Source organism: Columba livia, unplaced genomic scaffold (assembly GCF_036013475.1).
Source record: "Columba livia isolate bColLiv1 breed racing homer unplaced genomic scaffold, bColLiv1.pat.W.v2 Scaffold_156, whole genome shotgun sequence".
NCBI lineage: Eukaryota > Metazoa > Chordata > Aves > Columbiformes > Columbidae > Columba > Columba livia.
The window spans coordinates 244,839-267,089 of NW_027043052.1; the positions used below are offsets into that span (position 1 = coordinate 244,839).

General features: G+C 51.9%; 2 protein-coding genes across 2 annotated transcripts; both read left to right on the forward strand.

Moving 5' to 3' along the window:
* Positions 1 to 7,366: 7,366 nt before the first annotated feature.
* On the forward strand, positions 7,367 to 8,281 carry LOC135577873 (olfactory receptor 14J1-like). Its single transcript, XM_065047981.1, has one exon. The coding sequence runs from the start codon at positions 7,367 to 7,369 to the stop codon at positions 8,279 to 8,281; it is 915 nt and encodes a 304-aa protein (XP_064904053.1).
* Positions 8,282 to 17,070: 8,789 nt separating this feature from the next.
* LOC135577886 (olfactory receptor 14A16-like) lies at positions 17,071 to 20,331 on the forward strand. The gene has a single exon (XM_065047999.1). The coding sequence runs from the start codon at positions 17,071 to 17,073 to the stop codon at positions 18,010 to 18,012; it is 942 nt and encodes a 313-aa protein (XP_064904071.1). The 3' UTR covers positions 18,013 to 20,331.
* Positions 20,332 to 22,251: the final 1,920 nt, after the last annotated feature.

Here is a 22,251-nt window from a genome sequence, read left to right on the forward strand (position 1 = left end):
GTCACACGGGGCAGATGAAGGGAGTTCAGAACTCCAGACTCTGCTGCACGGTTGGGACTGCAGGGACTGGAAATGCAGGTGACAGTGTGTGTCAGTGCACACACATAAAGATTCTGGCTTCCTTTGTGCTTTGCACTGACCTGGGATCTGTTCCTTGGCCTTCTTTGTCTCAAAAAGAGACTATTCCCCTACACCACCTCCACTGCACACCAGGATAAAAAAAGGAGAAAAGTTATGAAAGAAGGTTGATTTTGGGGTAATTCTGTCCAAGAGTTGTAGTCTTTAAATGATTTTTAAAAAAAAGTGAGAGAAAAATCCTTGTTCTAAGAACTTCTTGCAAGACACAGCTACTGAGATATAGGAGATGTTTTGAAAAGCAAGAATGACTGTTAGGAATGAAATTAAAGAGGTTTAGTTCATCATCATAATCACCAGTGAGAATGAGGAGTTCCCTGTTACTGTTACTAGTGCCAGCACCACTGTTCACAAACATCTTCAGAGCATCTCCATTGTTCCTGGGCTCCAAAGCTCATCCTGCTCAGAGTTTGACAGGATTGCTGCAAACCCCTGTGACCCAAATCTCTACAACTGTCTCTGCTCAACAGCCTTTTACCCCAGGAAGGGGAAAACTGCCAGTGCAGACACCAACCCAGTGCCCAACCTGCCTGGAGAGCCGGGACAGTTGTGCCACACAACAGCAGCCTCTGAGGGAAGCTGGAGGTGATGGGATTGAAATGGTTTCAACCCAAATCATAGAATCAAGGAATAATTTAGGCTGGAAAAGACCCTTAAGAACGCGGAGTCCAACCGTAAATCAAACACTGCCAAGTCCACCACTAAACCATATCCCTAATCGCCACATCTGCACATCTTTTAACCACCTCCAGCAATGGAAGCTCCAATCCTGAGCTGGCAGGACACCACTGGCTGCAGTTGGACATAAGATACTGGTCATGGCTGTCAGTTCAGCCCTCGCTGGCAGAATGTCTCACACCCTCACTGAGGAGGGCAGGGGGCTGGGAGATGGGAGCACGTTTCAGTTTCCAGATCCCAGCACAGAGCCCAAACCATCCTGCCCTTGGACTCTGGATCCCATTTCCTGAGATGCAAAGCTGGTGGGACTTCTGAGGATAATCATGTTAAAATGCATGAATAATCCTTCAAGTGTTTGTGTAATTTGTCTAAGAATGTCAGTCGTATATGCTTATATTTACATAACTGTAAAATAGTACTCTGCATCTCTGGCAATCTGTGCACTCTGGCAATGACAATTAAATAGGTATTTGCACTATAAGGCTCCATACCTCATCCACAAGCACACATCTAAGTGGTTCAGATGAAGGGTGTCTGGCAAACGTCACCCTTTGTGTCCCCAGGTGATGGACACAGCTCATGTGCCTCTGCAGAGAGTGGCAGGAGCTGGATCCCCTTCTCGGGACAGACTCCTTCCAGGAGACACAGACACAGGGGAACTCATCAGGGCTTTACGGCATTTCACTGGGCATCAGTTTGACATATTGGGTGCTGTCCTGTGACTGCCCTTTCTGCACAAATGATCATACAAACACAACCATTTAGTAAGACATGGTCATAAAGGGGCTGTTATGGACAAGAAAGCTCACCATGAACTCTGGAGAGAGTGAGGAAGTTCATAATAACACCAGGAAGAACCAAGAAGCTCGAGGCCTCTTCTGAAGAGCGGGAGGCCTGAGCAGCCGTGATTGGCCATTGTAGGTGTGGGAGAGGGTCAGGGCATGTCAGGGAGAAGCAATGAGATGGCTGATGGCTTCAGTGAACCCTTCCAGCCATGTCTGAGCCCAGAAATGGAAAGCAGTTGATGTCTGCAGGTGGAGGAAGAACAGGAGGAAGATTTTCCTGGGAATACGGAAGGAAGAAAGGCCTCTCTTGGGCTAATCCTGTATGGCAGTGCCATTTGCATGCTGTGGGCATGGCTGTGCCTGGGAGATGGGGAACGGCTGCTGCTGGGGTGGCTGTGCTCAGTCATGGCCCATGAGCTGACCCTGCTCTGCTCCTCTCTTACACTGCCCACACTTGGATGGTCCTCAGGAATCATCCATGAGCCTGGTGGATCCATGAACCTCCTGCAGTGATGGGTATGGATCCAAACAGGGGATTCAAGCAAGTGTGGGATTGGGACATTGAGGTGATTGGTGACCATTGCCAGGTGTATGAAAGAAGCTGGATGAGTTGTGATTTGCTCACAGGCATTTCCAACTCCACAGAAAACAAGAAACTTGCAGTTAAAGCAACAGCACTTGACATAAAACCCACCCCAAAACACAAAACACTCACACTGACCACAGGAAAAGCCTTGAAAAACATTGGAGAAAAATCTACCAGGTCCCAGGGGTCAGGGCTCAGCCATTCTGGTGATGAACAAGCATCAAGGGCTGACATGGCATCAGAGCCACCTCCACATGGCCCTCACCACCTGGAACCAGTGTCTCCAAGTCTTTCCTTCAGCAGTCTCCAGGGACAGGGACCTGCACTGGTTGTTTCCTTCACAGCTGTGTCAGTGATGGCCCTTCATGGGGTCCAAACACCCTCAGAAACTTGGGGTTTGCTTCTGCCTTTCATTTCATTAGAGGTTTGTTCATTCTCTCAGTAGCTGCAGTTCAGGATCATGGCAGCAGAGGGCTCATTAACATCTAAAATGCTCTTACGAGCCAAGGGTCTGTGCATCATTATCCTAAAGGCTTCAAGTCTGGTGTGGATGATTAGGGACATTTCAAGAATAGCGAAACAGAGAGCATTTGCATAATAAATAGCAATAAAGCCAAATTTCTTCTATTTCCTTCCCTGCTCGCTCTTCCCTCCGTTTCCAGAACAGGTGGTATCAGCAGACTCCAGTTCATATCAATATGGAGTGTCTCCTGATAAAGACTGAATAGGTCAGAAAAGTGGGTGCCTAAATCACCACTTGAATGAGGAGATAGTCCAGAACACCTCAAGAGGAGTCACACTCCTCTGGATCAAAGGTGGGTGTCCCTGGCAATCTCAGGTGCTGTGCACAGCGATACTTGTGTTCAGGGAGCTGGTCAAGTGACCCATCTCCTGTTCTGTAACGGTGTCTGAGTTTGCTCAGGTCACCCCTGACTTGAACCCCATCCACTGCTGGGTGTTCTCCAGACTCCTGCCTTCAGGAACAAAGTCCCAGGAGACCTTGCTGGTGAAGATGGAGGCAAAGAAGCCATGAAGAACCTCAGTCCCATCTGATTCTACTCTTATGAAGTTCAGCAGCAGGCCGACGTCCACCCTGTCTATTCTCTTACTGCAAGTGAAGCTCTGTCAGCTCATCTTGCTGCCACTCCCGTGCAGGTATCAAGTCCAGGGCAGCTTTGTCATCATCCCCACATTCATGGACAAGGTTTCTAAATTCCTCCTTTGCAGCTTCCCCTGCTTCCACCTCCTGTGTGCTGCCTTTTTGCCCCGGAGCTCCATCAGTTCAGAGGAGCAGCCTCACAAGATAAATGCTTCTGTTCAGGGGTACTTGGAGAGATCATTCTAGTGCTTGGAGCAGCCTGTCCTGTAAGGATTATCAGATTTCCCGAGCTCCTTCAGCGTTCAGATCTAAATCCATGGCACCACTTTGGCACCATCCCCCAGTATGTCCAAGTCTTCTCCTCTGGAGCCCACCAGCCTGTGCTCTGCTGCTGGCCTTCCTCCCTCCCCTCTGGTGCCTGGGACCCCTCTGTGTCCTGCTCACAACAGCCAAGGTGGACACTGATGTTCACATCCCTCACCAGGGTTTCCTTGTTTTCCAGTTCCAGATCCAGATGAGCATCACCCTTCTTGGCCCACCAGACAGCCATGTTAAGCAGTTGGCCCAAGATCCTCTGGAGTGTTGGCACCTGCCACTTTGAATGGTCAATGAATGCCAGGGCAATTACATTTCCACATAGGAACCTGCTCATTGACTGGTGACTTCCTTCAGTTGCCCACAGAACTGTGGGCATTTCTTCTCCGTGATCAAGTAGTTTGCAAGAAATAACACATTGTCACCTTTTACTGGGCTTACATGGCAAAGTCTTGGAAATGGGGATGAGTGTGGGTGTGCTACAGTTGTCACCTCTCTGAGAAGACAACAGGAGTTTGACCAATGTCAGACAGAGCTGATTTCAGCTGCTCCAAGATGGACCCACTTCTTGCCAAATCTGAGCCACTCAGTGATGCTGGCAGCACCTCTGGGATATTGTATTTGAGAAAGGGTAAAAAACACTGCACAACAGCAGGTGGGAGAGAGGAGGGAGGAGATGGGAGAGAAAAGCTCTGCAGACACCAAGGTCATATCCCATAGGACCCAAGCAGGTCCCTCAGCAGGCCAAAGCTTGCTCTCCTGAAATCCTGCTCTTGGCCTTGTTCTCATCTCCCAGGAGCCTCAGCTCCACTTTCCATCCCTGACTGTTCCATCCTGACCAACTCTTTCTGGTTTGTAAGTGTGAAGTCCCACAGGGCACCTCACCCCACTGACTCCTCAGTCACCCGTGTCAGGAAATGTTGTCAATGAGCTCCAAACCCTCCTTGTCCCCAGCCAGGAACCTGGGAGGTGTGGGACCATAGTTCTGCCCTTGGCCTTGCACAGCCCCACATCACACTGTCCCAGGAAGGGCCCTGGGCAACATGGGAGGGACAGGATCTGTGTTCCCAGGGCTGGGGGTCAGATCTTGGCCCTTTGGTTAATGAAACACATCCAGGTTTACGCAGCATCAGAGAGACCTTTACTTTGCTTTTCCTGACCTGTCATCTCTGCCTCCAGTTTTCTTCTCTAACCAAACCTGAGTATTGTTTTTCAGTAGTGTCCCTCAGTGTGACCCATATACCTTACAATAAACTCTGGAGTTTGAATCTGACTTTGACTTCTTGAGAGGTTTCATCAACTTCCTCCAGGGTCTGAGGTCCACGGACTCAGCACCAAACCCACCAGAGGGGTCATTAAAGCGCCTTGGGCTGCTCCTGTGCTGCTGAGCTGGGCTGGGCTCCTGGGACACAGGGAGCTCATGGCAGCGGCAGTGCTGCAGAGAGACAGCTCTGCCCAGGAGCAGCTCCTCTGCACACGCAGCAGGGCTGAGGGCTCTGCCTGCAGCACCGAGGGCACAGGAGCCGGGCACAGAGAGGGAAACGCAGTCTGGGGTGGGAGGATGCTGAGAGTTCACTGGAAATGAAATCCTCTCAGATATGAAGCCTGTGGCTGCAGGGCATTGCATCTGCAAATCTTGGTAGGATCTCAGAAAGCTGTCACATTGCAGAGCCTGCGAGAGATGTAAGTACAGCTCTCAGAGATTCTCTGATCAGAGGAGAGGATGTGCTGCAGAGCAGGGATTGTCTTCTGCGCTGTCAGAGAGACAAGACGTGAATGCTGCGTTCTCCCCAGGGTGGCTGTGGGGTGTAAATGTAAATGTGCAGGCAGGGGTGCCCAGGGCTGTCCTGCAGAGCAGGGTCCCTGCACCCCAGGGCTGTGCCGGGCAGGGACTCTGCCGCCTGCCAGGGTCAGCGCTCAGCCTGCCCGGGAGATCCCAGCAACACCGAGGGGAGAAGATGTGGTGGAGGAGCAAACCCTATTGGGCAAGAAAGGTGCCTCTGCTGTGGAGAGGGTGCTGTGTGGGTCAGGGTTGCTCACACATCAAGATCACCCCCCAGCATTTTTCCAAGGGGATGCCTCAAGGAGAAGATCAATGCAAGGATTGCCAGGCAGATAAGGAGCTTTCCTGAGCCTGTCTTTTCAGTTTCCTCTCCCAAGGGGTGGGGGGTGCAGGAAAGGATAAAATGAAAACGAGCTCTCATGCTTAAACACGTCACCCATACTCCTGAACTGCAGCTCTGAGTGATCAGTCCATCTGCCAGAAGGCTCATGACATCCCTTCCCCACCCCTCTGCCTGTGCACAGCACCTGCATCACCTTGGCTGGACCCGTCAGCCTTAGTCTGACCTGTCCTGTTTTCCAGCCTGCAAACAGGAAGATGCCCCCAGGCAGTGCCCTGTGAACAGGCAGGATCTGTAGGGCCAGGGGGAGGGCACAGAGGGTGGGATGGTCTGTGAGCACTGACAGGGAAGAGACATGGACAGGGAAACACCTCCCAGGGGAGAATCTCCAGGCAGCAGGGAAATGATCAGAAATGAGAGGAAACCAAACCCGGAATGGTTATGGGAAGGAGAAGAAAGAAAAGTCCCTGTGATCCCCTGCAGTGCAGATCCCTCCTGTGAGCAGCCCCCTGGGCTCCTGTCCCACCCAGCAAAGCCTCTGCCCTCAGGGCCGGGGGCTCCAAGGCATGAAGCAGCTCCTGTGCAGCCAGAGCTCCAGTTCCTCTGCAGAGCACAGGGGCTGAGAGCAGCTGCCCGGCAGTGTTGGTGTCTGGGAGGTGCTGCACAGCTGGGGAAGGGTGACGCTGTCTGAGTGCCCGGCTGCCTCTGCCCTGGCCTCTCTCACACCCACCCTCACCGCATTCTCCTTCTTGCTCCCCTGCTCTGGGTCACTGCTGTTGGGATCTTGTTCTTGCTGTCAGGCTCTCTGGGGATGGCAGTTTCAGCTGCAGAGTCACAGCCTGATCTTGTGGGTCCTTTCCTGCAGGTGTGTCCATGGGCACACGTGTCCCAGCTTTGCTCTGACCTGTGGGCTGTGGGCAATGCAGTCTGTGGGGCTGGGGAATGAGCCGTGTGTGTCCTGGGCTAAACGTTGGGTGCTGAGACCTTAGGGAAGGGTGAGACCTGTCATGGTCTGAGGTGGATCCCTCTGCTCTCAGCAGTGCCTGGTGGCTTTTCAGGGTAACATGGGAGTGTGATCAGCCCCCATCTCAGAAAGGTGCCAGCCCAGGGCAGCTGCAGCAAGACAGAGGGACAGAGCAGCTGCCCTCACTCTGCACTGACCCACAGGCACCCTCTGGTCTCGCAGGACTTGCTCTGTTCTCCTTGAGTGCAGCAGAAATGCTGAGGGTTTCTGACACCCAACAACACTCCCCAGGGTGGGAGGGGAGAAGAAGCTGTAGAAACAGCAAACCTCTCAAACTCAGTTTCTCAGGCCTGGGGGTACAGATGCTGACAGTCCCTTCTGCACCAGGAGCGGTTCCAGCTGACAAAGCTGAACCCCAGGACTGGCCCCTGCCCACCCGATCACACAGGGCCAGGCTGACTCCTCAGGAGCCCCTGGGCAGAGACCCTGCTCTTCATTGCACACTCATCAAGCACCGACGAGGGCTCAGCAGGATGATCTCCTGGAAAAATAAAAGTGTCTCTTTGTGTGACAGGGTGGGAGGGTCTGTGGGAAATGGTTTTGATGATTCCCAGAGAAGTCTCATCTAAACCTTCACTATCTTTTCCTCCTATGACAGGTCCTCATGCCCACGGGCAGCAAATGTCCAACAGCAGCTCCATCACCCAGTTCCTCCTCCTGCCGTTCACAGACACACGGGAGCTGCAGCTCTTGCACTTCTGGCTCTTCCTGGGCATCTACCTGGCTGCCCTCCTGGGCAACGGCCTCATCATCACCACCATAGCCTGGGACCAGCACCTCCACACCCCCATGTACTTCTTCCTGCTCAACCTCGCCCTCCTCGACCTGGGCTCCATCTCCACCATTGTCCCCAAGTCTATGGCCAATTCTTTTATGGATACCAGGGCCATTTCTTATATGGGCTGTGCTGCCCAAGTCTTTCTGTTTTTCTTTTTCATTTCAGTAGAATATTCTCTCCTCACCATCATGTCGTACGACCGCTACGCTGCCATCTGCAAACCCCTGCACTACGGGACCCTCCTGGGCAGCAGAGCTTGTGTCCACATGGCAGCAGCTGCCTGGGCCACTGGGTTTCTCAATGCTCTGCTGCACACGGCCAATACATTTTCACTGCCCCTGTGCAAGGGCAATGCCCTGGGCCAGTTCTTCTGTGAAATCCCCCAGATCCTCAAGCTCTCCTGCTCACACTCCTACCTCCGGGAACTTGGACTTCTTGTGGTCAGTGCCTGTTTAGCATTTGTCTGTTTTGTGTTCATCGTGGTGTCCTATGTGCAGATCTTGAGGGCTGTGCTGAGGATCCCCTCTGAGCAGGGACGGCACAAAGCCTTTTCCACCTGCCTCCCTCACCTGGCCGTGGTCTCCCTGTTTGTCAGCACTGGCATGTTTGCCTACCTGAAACCCTCATCCATCTCTTCCCCATATCTGGATCTCCTGGTGTCTGTTCTGTACTCAGTGGTGCCTCCAGCAGTGAACCCCCTCATCTACAGCATGAGGAACCAGGAGCTCAAGGATGCCCTGAGGAAACTCATATCTTAGTGTTTTCTGAAGCAATAAACTGCCCACCTGCTTCTACATAGGAATTTTAGTGTAACTAATTGCAGGCTCAGCCTGTCATCTGGTTTTTCTGTTGTTGTTGGTAGCTTTTTTTTGTCATCCCATTTCTAAATTCTCTGTCTTCTTTTCTGTTATAACCACTGGCTGTGTAAATGAGAAGCCATGTTCTCCTTGTCTTTACGCAAAATAAAGGGCTCTTTAGTGACTTGTTTTTCACTATATCCTTCCTGCAAGGCCTTATGGAGCTGCAGGGACAGTTTCTGTGTCCATGGGAGGAGGGAAAAGAGTCCATCATGGCAGCACTGCCAGGGAGCAGCAGCGCTTGTTCTTCCAGAGCTGTTCTGATTCCACTCCCACACTCTCCTTCTGATCCCTTGTGTTGGTGCAAGGCCCAGGAGAGGACAAGTTGTCCTCATGGCACTGGGGCCTCATTGCCTCCTTGCAGCCCCATGGGGAAGCTGGAAGTTGTTGTCCCAGTGTTGTCCTTCCCTGGGCCTTGCACACCCACATCCCACGGTCCCAGGAAGAGCCCTGAGCCGTGTGTGAGGGACAGGATCCCCCTTCCCATTGCCTGGAGCTCAGGGCTTCTCCTTTCTGCTTCAGAAAGCAAACCAAGGGGTTTCTGAGCATCAGAGCTGAAGAAAAGACTCAAAGGAGACCTCATGGTGGCTACAGCTTCCTCACAAGGGGAGAAGGAGGGGAAGGGACTAATCTATTCTCTCTGGTGACCAATGACAGTCCCCAAGGGAATGGCAGAAAGATGAGACAGGGGAGGTTTAGGTTGGACATGTGGAAAATTTTCTTCCCCCAGAGGTGCTGGACACTGAATAGGCTCCCCAGGGAGGTGTCACAGCCCCAAGCCTGACAGTGTTCAAGAAGAGACTGGACAACGTCCTCAGACACACGGGGTGACCTGTGGGGTGTCCTGTGCAGGGACAGCAGTTGGACTCCATGATCCTTGTGGGTCCTTCCAACTCAGGACATTCATTGATTCTATGAAATACTAGGTGAAACATCCATGTTTTCATTGTGCAGATGAGTTGTAAACACACACATCATGTGCATGTCCAGTGTGTGCATGTGGTGAGATGAACCCAAGGGAGCACAAATGCCATCAGCTATTCCTTGGAGTGCCATAAAGGTCAGTGGGACAGAGAGGGTGTTCAGGGGTCTCTTGCAACCTGGGTTATTGTAGGATTCCATGAATCTTTACCTTGGAGAGCTCTTTCACATCAGAATAGACAGAGGAAGAAGAACAAAAAATCACAGGCAGAAGCAGAGATATAAAATGTCCCAGAGTAAATACAGCAGCTCCTCTGAGGAACGTTTCTCCACTCAAACCCTTGATAGGAAATCTATTGGATACATTTGATGAAAGCAGCTTAGTTTGATCTGCTCACACACTGGACCACAAGGAGGGTGATGGTGGGTACGATGCCATGTGGTCACTTGTGTCTCAGGAACTCATAGTCCAGTAGGAACCAATGGCTGTGGAGGGGACTGTGAGGTCACTTCTGCCTCTGCAGGGGATTGGCCAACAGCAGGAACACAGCTGGGAAAGGACTGTGACGTCACAGACACGAGACGAGCAATCGGGCCCAATCAGCATGGCTGGATGAAAGGCAGGTCCTGCTTGACCACCCTGATCTCTTCTGTGACAAGGTGACCGGCTGAGCAGATGAGGGAAAGTCTGTCGTGGGGAGTGAATCCGCCACACGGGCTGTGGGTGTTGTGTCCTTAGACTGCAGTAAAGCCTTTGACACCGTGTCCCACAGCATCTCCTGGAGAAGCTGCAGTTCAAGGCCTGGATGGTGTATGTGCAATGGAGGGCTGGACCAAAAGAATTGTGGTGAACAGAGCCAAATCCAGTTGGTGTCCGGTCACAAGTGGTGTCCCCAGGGCTCAGTATTTGACTCAGTTCTATTTAAGCTTTATCAGTGATGTGGATGAGGGGATCGCGTGCACCCTCATTAAGTTTGCAGATGACACCAGGCTGGGTGGGAGTGTTGATCTGCTGGAGGGTGGGAAGGCCATGCAGGTGGATCTGGACCCACTGGATCATTGGGCTGAGGCCATTTGTATGAGGTTTGACCAGACCAAGGGCCGGGTCCTGCACTTGGGTCACAACAGCCCCAGGCTCAGGGAAGAGTGGCTGGAACATTGCCTGGTGGAAAGGGATCAGGGGGTGTTGATCGACAGCAGCTGAACATGAGCCTGTGTGTGCCCAGGTGGCCAAAAGGGCCACCAGCATCCTGGCTTGTATCAGGATTGGTGTGGCCAGCAGGACTAGCGTGATTGTGCCACTGTTCTCAGCGCTGATGAGGTCACATCTTGAATCCTGTGTTCAGGTTTGGGCCCTTCATCATACGAAGGACATTGAGGCACCAGAGAGAGTGCAGAGGAGGCGACAAAGCTGCTGAGGGTCTGGAGCACAAGTGTGATGAGGAGCAGGTGAGGGAACTGGTGGGTTCAGCCTGGAGAACAGGAGGCTGAGGGGAGACCTTCTCGCTGTCCAAACTGCCTGAAAGGAGGTTGAACATGGAGGGGGTTGGTCTCTTCTCCCAAGTAGCAAGTGATAGGACAAGAGGAAATGGCCTCAAATTGTGCCAGGGAAGGTTCAGATTGGATATTAGGAAAAAATTCTTCCTGGAAAGGGCTGTCAGGCATTGGAACAGGCAGCTCAGGGCAGTGGTGGAGTCACCATTCCTGCAGGGGTTTATAAGATGTTTAGACGAGGTTCTTAGGGACACGGTTTAGTTCTAGATTTAGGTTGTGGTTGGACTCAATGGTCCTGAGGGCCTCTTCCGACTGAAATAATTCTATGATTCTATATTATCAACTGGAATATTCTTCTATCACATCTTCTAAGTGTTCTTCACATATCCGCCTCTTCACCTACAGTCCTGAAACTTATCTAATTAGATGCACAAGTGTTGAATACTAATTGTAAATGATGAAAGCACCATCGCTCTATCAGGCTGGTCTGATACCTGCAGTCCCAGGCAAACACCTCAGGTACACGGGGCCTCTCGAGGTTTGCACTGGGTGCTTAGAGTGAGACCATAGAGCTCAGCCCAAAAACCTGAGAACTCCCCTCAAAAGTTAAAAACCAAACCAACAACAACAACAACAAAAATAACTCTTTTTTTCATCAGATGAAATAATATTTAATATTTCCAATAAAATGTCTGTGGAATTTCTATCCTGCCAAAATATGAATTTTCAGAATGTGTACGGACTGTGGGAGATGAAACGTTGGCCTTTCCCTGTGCTTGCAGTGCCAGGACTCTGTCTATCACTACGTGTATTTAATCCCCTGCACATCCAGGAGTTTCCACCTGTCCTTACCCAGCTCCCCGTGTCTGAACTCATCTCTTCAGAAGCCTGTCTGGACATTTGCACTTTCCATCGCTCCCCAGAGGTTCTTCACCTCTCACTCTTGGCTCATTCAGAGCCTCTCAGCTCTCACTCTGCTTTGAGCTTCAGGCAGGTCAAGTCTTTCAGCAGTTGCTCTCCTACTCCCTACAGGCAACTCTTGAGTTATGGCAATGGACCTCGCTGGAAACTGCTTAATTTAACCACAGAACTGAGAAACATCATTAAGTTCTGTTGTGTTTTCTTTTTTTTTCCTTTGTTGTTTCCTCTAATTAAAAATTCCCCGGTGCCTGTTTACATCCAGTTCTCTAAGGAAACATGAAGCACTCCTGCAAAGAAGCTGTAACAATCAGTGCAAACTTCAGTGCAGAATCTGATGTAAAGAAATGTGCTGCAAATCCCAGGGGCCAATGAGCAGAACAGGTAGTTTGGGGAGCTGGTTATAGATTTTATAGGTTTGCTTCTGCCTTTCACTCCATTAGAGGTTTGTTCATTCTCTCAGTATCTGCAGTTCAGGATCGCGGCAGCAGAGGGCTCACTAACATCTAAAATGCTCTTACAAGCCAAGGCTCTGTGCATCATTTTCCTAAAGCTTTTGAGTCCGGTGTGAATGATTAGGGAGATTTCAGAACTGTTGCCAAACACAGAGCATATCCATGATAAATAATAATAAAGCCAGATTTCTTATATTTCCGTCCCCCTCCCAATGCCCTCATTTCCAAAACAACTGTTATCAACAGTCTCCAGTATATACTGATCTAGAGAATCGCCTGGTAAAGACTGAATGTGTCAGAGAAGTGGGTGCTAAAGCATCACTTGAGCAAGGAGACAGTCCAGGACACCTCAAGAGGAGTCACACTCCTCTGGACCAAGAGGTGGGTGTTCCTGGCAATCTCAGGTGCCACAGCACAGCGATACTTGTGTTAAGGGAGCTGGTCAAATGACCCATCTCCTGTTCTGTAACGGTGTCTGAGTTTGCTCAGGTCACCCCTGACTTGAGCCCCATCCACTGCTGGGTGTTCTCCAGACTCCTGTGCTCAGGAACAAAGTCCCAAGAGACCTTGCTGGTGAAGATGGAGGCAAAGAAGCCATGAAGAACCTCAGTCCTGTCTGATTCTACTCTTATGAAGTTGAGCAGCAGGCCCATGATCACCCTGTGTATTCTCTCAATGCAAGTGAAGCTCTGTCAGCTCATCTTGCTGCCCTTCAGGTACAGGTATCAAGTCCAGGGCAGCTTTGGCATCATCCCCACATCCATGGACAAGGTTTCTAAATTCCTCCTTTGCAGCTTCCCCTGCTCCCACCTCCCGTGTGCTGCCTTTGTGCCCTGCAGCTCCAACAGTTCAGGCAAACAGTCTCATGAGATGAATGGTTCTTTTCACGAGTATTTGAAGAGATCATTCTTGTGCTTGGAGCAGGCTGTCCTGTAAGGCTGATCAGATTTCCTGAGCTCCTTCACCCTTCAGACCGACTTCCATGTCACCACCTTTATTGGCCACCATCCCCCAGTATGTCCAAGTCTTTTCCTCTGGAGCCCACCAGCCTGCGCTCTGCTGCTGGCCTTCCTCCCTCCCCTCTGGTGGCTGGGACCCCACTGTGTCCTGGTCACGACAGCCAAGGTGAACACTGATGTTCACATCCCTCACCAGCCCTTCCTTGTTTCCCAGTTCCAGATCCTGGTGAGAAAAAGCACTGCAGACACCAAGGTCATATCCCATAGGACCCAAGCAGGTCCCTCAGCAGGCCAAATCCTGCTCTCCTGAAATCCTGCTCTTGGCCTTGTTCTCATCTCCCAGGAGGCTCAGCTCCACTTTCCCATCCCTGACTGTTCCATCCTAACCAACTCTTTCTGGTTTGTAAGTGTGAAGTCCCACAGGGCACCTCACCTCACTGACTCCTCAGTCACCCATGTCAGGAAGGTGTTGTCAATGAGCTCCAAACCCTCCTGGATGGCTGGTACCTTGCAGATATTGGGATATCTCAGATCTGCCACGAGGACATGGCCTGGAAACATGAGGCTTCTGTCATTTGTCTGAAGGAGGCCTCATCTCATTCCTCTTCCTCATCAGTGAGTGTATAGGTGATGTCCAGTCACCACAACATTGCCCATGTTGTTCTGCCCTCTCATGCTGACTCCTCAACCTTCAGCTGACATTGTCTGTCCCCAGGCAGAGCTCCACGCATTCCTGCTGGTCTCTCATATGAAGGGAAACTTCCCCTCAAAGTCCAGACCTCTGGCATTATGAGTATCAGACGCCCAAGGCCCCACAGTTTCTCCAGAAGATGGTATTTGTAGTGCCCTTAAACTCCACATCCTGGTATCTTGGGAGAGACACCCTTATCAGGATAAACCATCTGCACGCAAACATTATGAGCTGAACAAATAGAGCTTCAGTCAAGGGAGAGCGCAGACCTTGAGAAAATCTGGTGTTCACCCATCAGAAAGCTCTAAAGATTTAAAAAGGGAAGTGACCAGTTCTGTATCGGGGCAGGAGAACAACCCCATCCATCAGGACAGAGCAGGACCTGACACGCTGAGCAGTGACCCTGAGGAGAAGGCCCTGGGCACTACAAGGTCCCCACACCAGCCCGTGGTGCACGCTCACCATGAACAAGGCAGCTGCACACGGGGCTGCATGAGGAGGAGCGTGGGGACCCAGACACCTGCAGTTCTCATCCCATTCGGTTCAGCACTGGTGTGACCCACACACACGGGTGTGTGCCAGTGTGCGGCTTCCCAGTTTGGAGCAGCAGGGAGGAACTGCAGAGTGCAGGGCTGTGCCAAGGCAGGTTCAGCACCTTGTGCACATGGTGTGGGGTGCTGAGGGACCTGGGCTGCTTTGGCCCAGCAGCGCTGGGGAGGCTGCAGCAGTGCAGGAGTAGCCTGAGAGTGCTTGAAGGGCGGTTTCAGAGGTGGTGGAGGTTTTTCTGCATAGTGGGAAACAGAATTGGAATGAAGTAAAGGGACAGAGTGCAGCTGGGGAGGTCCAGGCTGGACATGAGCAGAAAGGAATGTGATGGAAGGGCAGTGCTGTGGTGGAGCAGGTCAGCAGAGGGAGTCTGCATCAGCCCAAGGCTTTGTGCTTCAAGGACCAGCTGGGGAGGATGGAGAGATCTCAGCAAAGGAAGGAAGATGCTCAGACAGGAGCAAGGTGGGGCAGCAGGGGGGATGTCTCCAGCCTGCAGGGACAGAGGTGCAGGGGATGCCACAGCACAGGACAGGCTGTCCTGGAGATGATCACGGGATGGAAAGAGGCTGAAAGCCCCACCAGACATGAGCTCCTTCTCCCCTTGGCTCTGGCTGTTGTCTGCACCTCTGATGCCTGTGAGGAGACACCTTGTCCTTCCAGCACAGGGGCCTCATGGCCTCCTTGTCCCCAGCCAGGAACCTGGGAGGTGTGGGACCATAGTCCTGCCCTTGGCCTTGCACAGCCCCACATCACACTGTCCCAGGAAGGGCCCTGGGCAACGTGGGAGGGACAGGATCTGCCTTCCCAGGGTTGGGGGTCAAGGCCTGGCCCTTTGTCTAATGAAACACATCCAGGTTTACTGATCATGAGAGAGACCTTTACTTTGCTTTTCATGACCTGTCATCTCTTCCTCCAATTTTCTTCTCTGACCAGACCTCTGGGATGGTTTCTCAGTTGTGTCCCTCAGTGGGACCCATTAACATTACAAGAAACTTTGGACTTGAATCAAACTTTGACTTCTTGAGAGGTTTGTTTAACTTCCTCCAGGGTCTGAAGTCCATGGACTCAGCACCAAACCCACCAGAGGGGTCATTAAAGTGCCTGGGGCTGCTCCTCTGCTGCTGAGCTGGGCTGGGCTCCTGGGACACAGGGAGCTCATGGCAGCGGCAGCGCTGCAGAGAGACAGCTCTGCCAGGAGCAGCTCCTCTGCACACGCAGCAGGGCTGAGGGCTCTGCCTGGGGATCTCAGGAGACGAGCAAGGCAGAGAGAGATTAAAGGTGGTCAGGACTGGGAGGATGACTGAGAGCTCCCTGGATGAGAAACCTTTGCAGCCCTTGCCATGGTAAGTCTCTGGGTGCAGGGCAGTGCAGCTGTAGCTCCTGGAGGCATCTCCTGAAACTGGCACAGGCACAGCTTGTGGGGTCTGTAAGGACGGGGCTCTTGTCAGGCCATGTTGAACAGCTGTGGAGCCGGGTGAGCACCCAGGGGTGCCCAGGGCTGTCCTGCAGAGCAGGGTCCCTGCACCCCAGGGCTGTGCCGGGCAGGGACTCTGCCGCCTGCCAGGGTCAGCGCTCAGCCTGCCCGGGGAGATCCCATGGCAGCAGCTGTGGGTGGAAGGAGCGACCCCCGGCAGGGCAGGCAGGGAGCTTGTGGGGTTGAAGGGGGCTGTGTGGGTCAGGGCTGCTCAGAGCTCCAGATCCCCCCACAGACATGGCAGAGGGTCCTTCTGAACAACAACATCGAGACAGGAACAGCCGCAAGGGAAGGGGTCTGTGCTTTCAGTTTTCCACTCTTGCTTGTCTGGGTGTGCAGTGGGAGATGGGGATTTATTTCTCTCTTTGGAGCAGACACTGAGACCCCAGTTCTCATTGGGACTGGTGTGAGCTGCTCCTGAGCCCCTGCACACACAGAGCTGCCCCTGGGCAGTGCCAGGAGGTGTGAGCAGGACAGAGCTGAGCACACAGCGGGTGGGACGGGGTCTGTGACACTGACAGGGAGCAGACCAGGGACAGACACACAGCTGCAGGCAGCACAGACATGGGCAGGAAGAGTTAACTGCTACCAGAAATGCTGGGACAGGATTTAGGAACCTCTCTCACGTGCTCTCGATTGCAGACACATTTCCCAGTGCAAACCCTGGTCTCCTCTCCTCCCCAGCAGACCCTCTGCCCCAAAGCCATGGGGTCCAGGTCACGAGTCTCCACCTCAGCAGCTGGACCTCCAGGTGAAGGGTTCCTGGAACGGGGTACTCAAAAAAGGTGCTAAAAGTACTTGCTCTCCAGTGTCATCATGTGAGTGGCAGCAGCACAGCCGGGTCAGGAGAAGGTTCCACAGCATGCCCATCTGCCTTTCTGTCCTTGCTTTATCTTCTGGTAGCACTGCAGTGTCCTTCCCTGTTTCTCCACCTGTTTCTGGTGCTCTTGCTCTCTGGGGTTGGTGTGCGAGTGTCGGTCACTTATTGTTCTGACACCAACTCAGGGGGGTCTTGCCCCAGAGCTGTGTTGATGGAAACCAGATGACCAAGCTGCATTTTAAACTGTGATGAACTGTTTTTCCCACTTCATAGACAAAGAGAATGAGCTGAAACATCCCTCCATCAGGGAAGGGGTTTTCCATGAGAAACAACATATTTTCCCCAGAGAAGTCTCCCCTAACTTGTCACTGTCTTTCCTCCTTGCACAGGTCCTCATGCCCACAGGCAGCCAATGTCCAACAGCAGCTCCATCACCCAGTTCCTCCTCCTGCCGTTCACAGACACACGGGAGCTGCAGCTCTTGCACTTCTGGCTCTTCCTGGGCATCTACCTGGCTGCCCTCCTGGGCAACGGCCTCATCATCACCACCATAGCCTGGGACCAGCACCTCCACACCCCCATGTACTTCTTCCTGCTCAACCTCGCCCTCCTCGACCTGGGCTCCATCTCCACCATTGTCCCCAAATCCATGTCAAATTCCCTCTGGGACACCAGGGCCATTTCCTATTCAGGTTGTGCTGCGCAGGTCTTTCTGTTTTTGTTTTTCATTTCAGCAGAGTTTTATCTCCTCACCATCATGTCGTACGACCGCTACGTTGCCATCTGCAAACCCCTGCACTACGGGACCCTCCTGGGCAGCAGAGCTTGTGTCCACATGGCAGCAGCTGCCTGGGCCACTGGGTTTCTCAATGCTCTGCTCTACACGGCCAATACATTTTCACTGCCCCTGTGCAAGGGCAATGCCCTGGGCCAGTTCTTTTGTGAAATCCCCCAGATCCTCAAGCTCTCCTGCTCACACTCCCACCTCAGGGAACATGGGCTTATTGTGGTTAGTGCCTGTTTAGCATTTGCGTGTTTTGTGTTCATAGTGGTGTCCTATGTGCAGATCTTGAGGGCCGTGCTGAGGATCCCCTCTGAGCAGGGACGGCACAAAGCCTTTTCCACCTGCCTCCCTCACCTGGCCGTGGTCTCCCTGTTTGTCAGCACTGCCATGTTTGCCTACCTGAAACCCTCATCCATTTCCTCCCCATCCCTGGATCTGGTGGTGTCAGTTCTGTACTCAGTGGTGCCTCCAGCAGTGAACCCCCTCATCTACAGCATGAGGAACAGGGAACTCAAGGAGTCTATAAGGAAAGTGATGAATGTTTGCTTTTCAAAAGCAGTAATGAACTGACCTCCTGCTTCTGCATGTCACTTGTAATATAACTCATACCAGTTCAACCTGAGTTTTGTACTTTTTTTTTTTTTTTCTTTGGTTTTAGGTATTCTTTCTTGTATTAATGCTACCCACAACCAAAATTATTTTTCATCTTATATCTATGTCCATATCTACCTGTCTGGTGTGACCCGTTGTCTTTTTCTAAATAAGGAGCTGTACTCTCTGTGTGTATAAATGAAATAAAGGACCCCGCACTGACTTGTTTGCCCAGAATCCTCTCTCTGGGATCTCTGGGGCTGCAGGAGCCATGTCTGTGTGCTGAGGGGGAGTGAGCAGGACCCACCCTGAGCTGGGTCTTCCTCCCACCCTGACCAATGTGAATCTGTGGACTCAACCCATGGCCCTGGGCACCACAGCCCACTTGCTCTGCAGTTCGGAGCTGTATGGAGCGTGGGAAGGGGGGCAGGAACAGCTGGCCAGGTCAGCATAGCTCAGCTCTCTTGGGAAAGGGCTCTGTGGGGAGACGGGATGTTCCAGGAGAAGCATGGGGCACTGTATGTGTGCAGGAAAGACATGGAAAGATAAACCCTTTGCTGCAGGTGGCAGCTTGGGGCAGGCAGCCCTGGCACTGGGGCAGCAGCTTCTCATGTTTAGTGTTGTTTTTTTTTTTTTTTTCGAGGGATGTTTTGTGTTCATCGTGGTGTCCTATGTGCAGATCTTCAGGGCCGTGCTGAGGATCCCCTCTGAGCAGGGACGGCACAAAGCCTTTTCCACCTGCCTCCCTCACCTGGCCGTGGTCTCCCTGTTTCTCAGCACTGCCTTGTTTCCCTACCTGAAGCCCCCCTCCATGTCCTCCCCATCCCTGGACCTGGTGGTGTCAGTTCTGTACTTGGTGGTGTCTCCAGCAGTGAACCCTCTCATCTACAGCATGAGGAACCAGGAGATGAAAGTGTCCCTGAAGAAGCTGATTCAGTCATTTTTCTGTCGGCAACAATAAGTTACCCATGTCTCTTTAGAAGTGATTTCCAGTTCATCTCAGGAACCTCCTGTGCATTGTGCATTTTATCTGTGATAACCATGTTTGTCAAGGAATTTCTTCACCCACGGCACTTCTCCAGAGCAGTGACTCAGAGGCCTCTCTACCTGTTTCTGGGGCCCTGGTACAGCTGATGTCCTGTGTCACTTCTCTGTAATACAGGTGTGGACCCATTTTGAAATCACTGTATTTCTGAAATTGGGGCCATCTTTTTGAAACACCCCACAAAAGGGGATTTCCTCAGTCTCAATATTTGGAGCTTGGGCTCTTCTTCCAAAGCTGTGGTCAGCCTGAATAAATTTCCCCCACAAGGCCATGCTGCCGTACTTGTGTTTTTCATGGCTCAGGGGAGGACTTGGGGCACCATGTTACGTCATGGTGCTGGTTTGAGTGTCCATCTGTGGGTGCTCATTGTTCCTGGAGATGGTGAAGGACCTTCAGTGATCTGCCTTGGACTGTCTCGCTGTGGTTTCCAGGCACCACAGCCTGCTCCCTGTGCTCTGTGCTTCAACAGGAGAATGAATGACCCACAGAACCCTGTCTCTGCATTCCAAAGCTCAGGGCAGGCTGCTCTGTCACTGCGGTAGCAGGAGCAGCATGAAGAGCTCCTGGCCAGGAGTCGTGTGCTGGTGAGAGGGGCTGGCACAGGAGGGCTGACACCAACGGGTGTAAAGGACCTCTTGGAAACAAGAGCAGGGGACAAAGCGGGGCTGGCCTTGCTTCCATCATGCCATGGCTGGCCCCAGGCCTTAGGCTGATAGGCTGATCCTCCTCTCTGTCCCAATCCATCTATCTATCTATCCACCCATCTGTCCATCCGTCCATATCAGTACTCCATCTGGGTGAGCTGCCCCATCACGTTTCTCATCCCAAAGAGATCATGTAATAATTTAAGTTGGGAGAGACTCTCAAGACCATTGAGTCCAATTATTAACCTAACTCTGGCACTAAACCATGTCCCTAAGAACCTCATCTGTATGTCTTTTAAACACCTTCAGGGATGTTCACTCAACCACTCCATGGGCAGCCTGTTCCAATGCCTCACAAACTCTTCCGTGAAGAAATTTTTCCTAATATATGAACTGAATTTTCCTGGGTGAAACTTGAGGCCATTTCCTCTGCTTCTGCAATGGCCATATGGGAGAACAGACCAACACCCTCCATGTTCCAACCTCCTTTCAGGTAGCTGTAGACAGCAATAAGATCTCCCCTCAGCCTTCTTTTCTCCAGGCAAAACAGCGCCAGTTACCTCCACTGCTCCCCATCTGACTTGTTCTCCAGACCCTTCACCAGCTTTGTTGCCCTTCTCTGAACTCACTCCGGCACCTCAAGGTCTTTCTTGTAGTGAGGGGCCCAAAACTGAACACAGGATTTGAGGTGCATCCTCACCAGTGCCAAGAACAGAGGCACGATCACTTGCCTGGTCCTGCTGGCCACACTATTCCTGATGCATGCTGGGATGCTGGTGGCCTTCTTGGCCACCTGGGCACACGCTGGCTCATGTTCAGTCACTGTCCATCAACACCGCCAGGGCCTTTTCCATTGGGCAGATATCCAGCCGCTCTTCCCTGAGCCCGTAGTGCTGCCTGGGGTTGTTGTGACCCAAGTGCAGAACCCAGCACTTGGCATGAAATTGAACAAGTCCAAGTGTTGGATTGTTCACCTGGGATGGAGTAACACTGAGTGCAAGTGTAGATTGGGAGAGAGCGGCTGGAGAGCAGCCCTGCAGAAAGGGATCTGGCGTGATGGTTGGCCACAGGGTCAATAGGAGGCAACACTGTCCACCAAGAGTCAAGACAGTAACCCCCATCTTGGGGTGCATCAAACACAGCATGGCCATGTGGTTCAAAACAGGTGACTATGCTGCTGTATTCAGCATTAGTGCAGCCTCACCTCTAGAGCTGTGTGCAGTTCTGGGACCCACATATTATTACAACAAGGACGTAAAAGTCCTTGAATGCATCTAGATCATCCCCAAGCCCACTGGAGGCCCTTAGGAAGAGTTCCTCTCTCCAAATATCCAGCCCATCTTGTTGCTGCATGAACAACCAGGAGAAACTGCCCGTGGACCCTCATTCCAGACCCCATCTCCTCCACCCCATACAGGCAGTGCTCTCCCCCTTGTCACTGAGGTGGTTCCAGGGACCCAAGAGACACCTGTAGGAGAAGATGTTGGGTGGGGATATGGTGTCCTTCAGTGCTCCTCATGGTACCTCCTGCTGGGCTTTGCGCCACTGGTCACAACACTCTGAGCCTGGATGTTCAGCCAGTTCTCAGTGGTGCTAAACAGGAACATGCCCATGAGCACATTGGGCTGCACTGGGAGGAGCGTGGCCACCCAGACAAGGGCAGTTATTGCCCATCATGACTCAGCACTGGTGTGGTCACATCTGGAGCCGTGTGTCCCAGTGTGAGGTTCCCCATTCTGGAGGAACGGGAGGAGCTGTTGTGTGGCCAGAGAAAGTCTGGGTCATGTGTCGAGATGTTGAGAGACACAAACTTCTTTAGCCTGGTGAAGGGGAGCCTGAGGAAACGTGCTGGTTTTACTGAAATTGAGTTAATTTTCTTCATGCATTTTGAACCTCTCTCCTTCACAAATAGTACAGTCTTTTGTTTAGATTTACTATGAGAATAATGAGATAACGCTGTTTCTTCCCTGGAATACAGTTAATTTTTCCTTTTAGCAGCTTTACAGTGTTTGCCATTTGCTATGAAAGGAATGTCAGAACTCACTGAGATCTTGGCTGTTGTCAGGGAAACCAAGGACTTCTTTGGCCATCCAGACACAGATGGAAATTGGCAGGAGGGGACACAGACAGGACAGCACCTGGATTGACACGCAGGCTTATCAATGAAATATTCCCTATGATTAGCGCCATGCTCAGTCTAAAGCTGCAGCCAGCTTTTAGGGCTTGTTACATCCGTTACTTTGGGTTTTCCAGCTGGTTTGGTCAGTTCCATTCAGAAGTTTCATTCTGTCAGGAGTTTGATGTCCGTTCGGCCTTTTGCCGTTCTGCCATTTTGCCGTTGGCCTTTGGGCCTTTCTGCCTGTTGCCCTTTTGCTCTCTCTTGCTGGGATGGGCTGTTCAGGACCAAGGTGCTCCCTTCTGCAGGACTGGCTGCTCCGTGTGACTGGAGTTACACGGGGGATGGCACTGAGTATATTTTCTTAATTTAATTTATCTATTTCTATTTAACTTATCTTGACTATTGTCAAT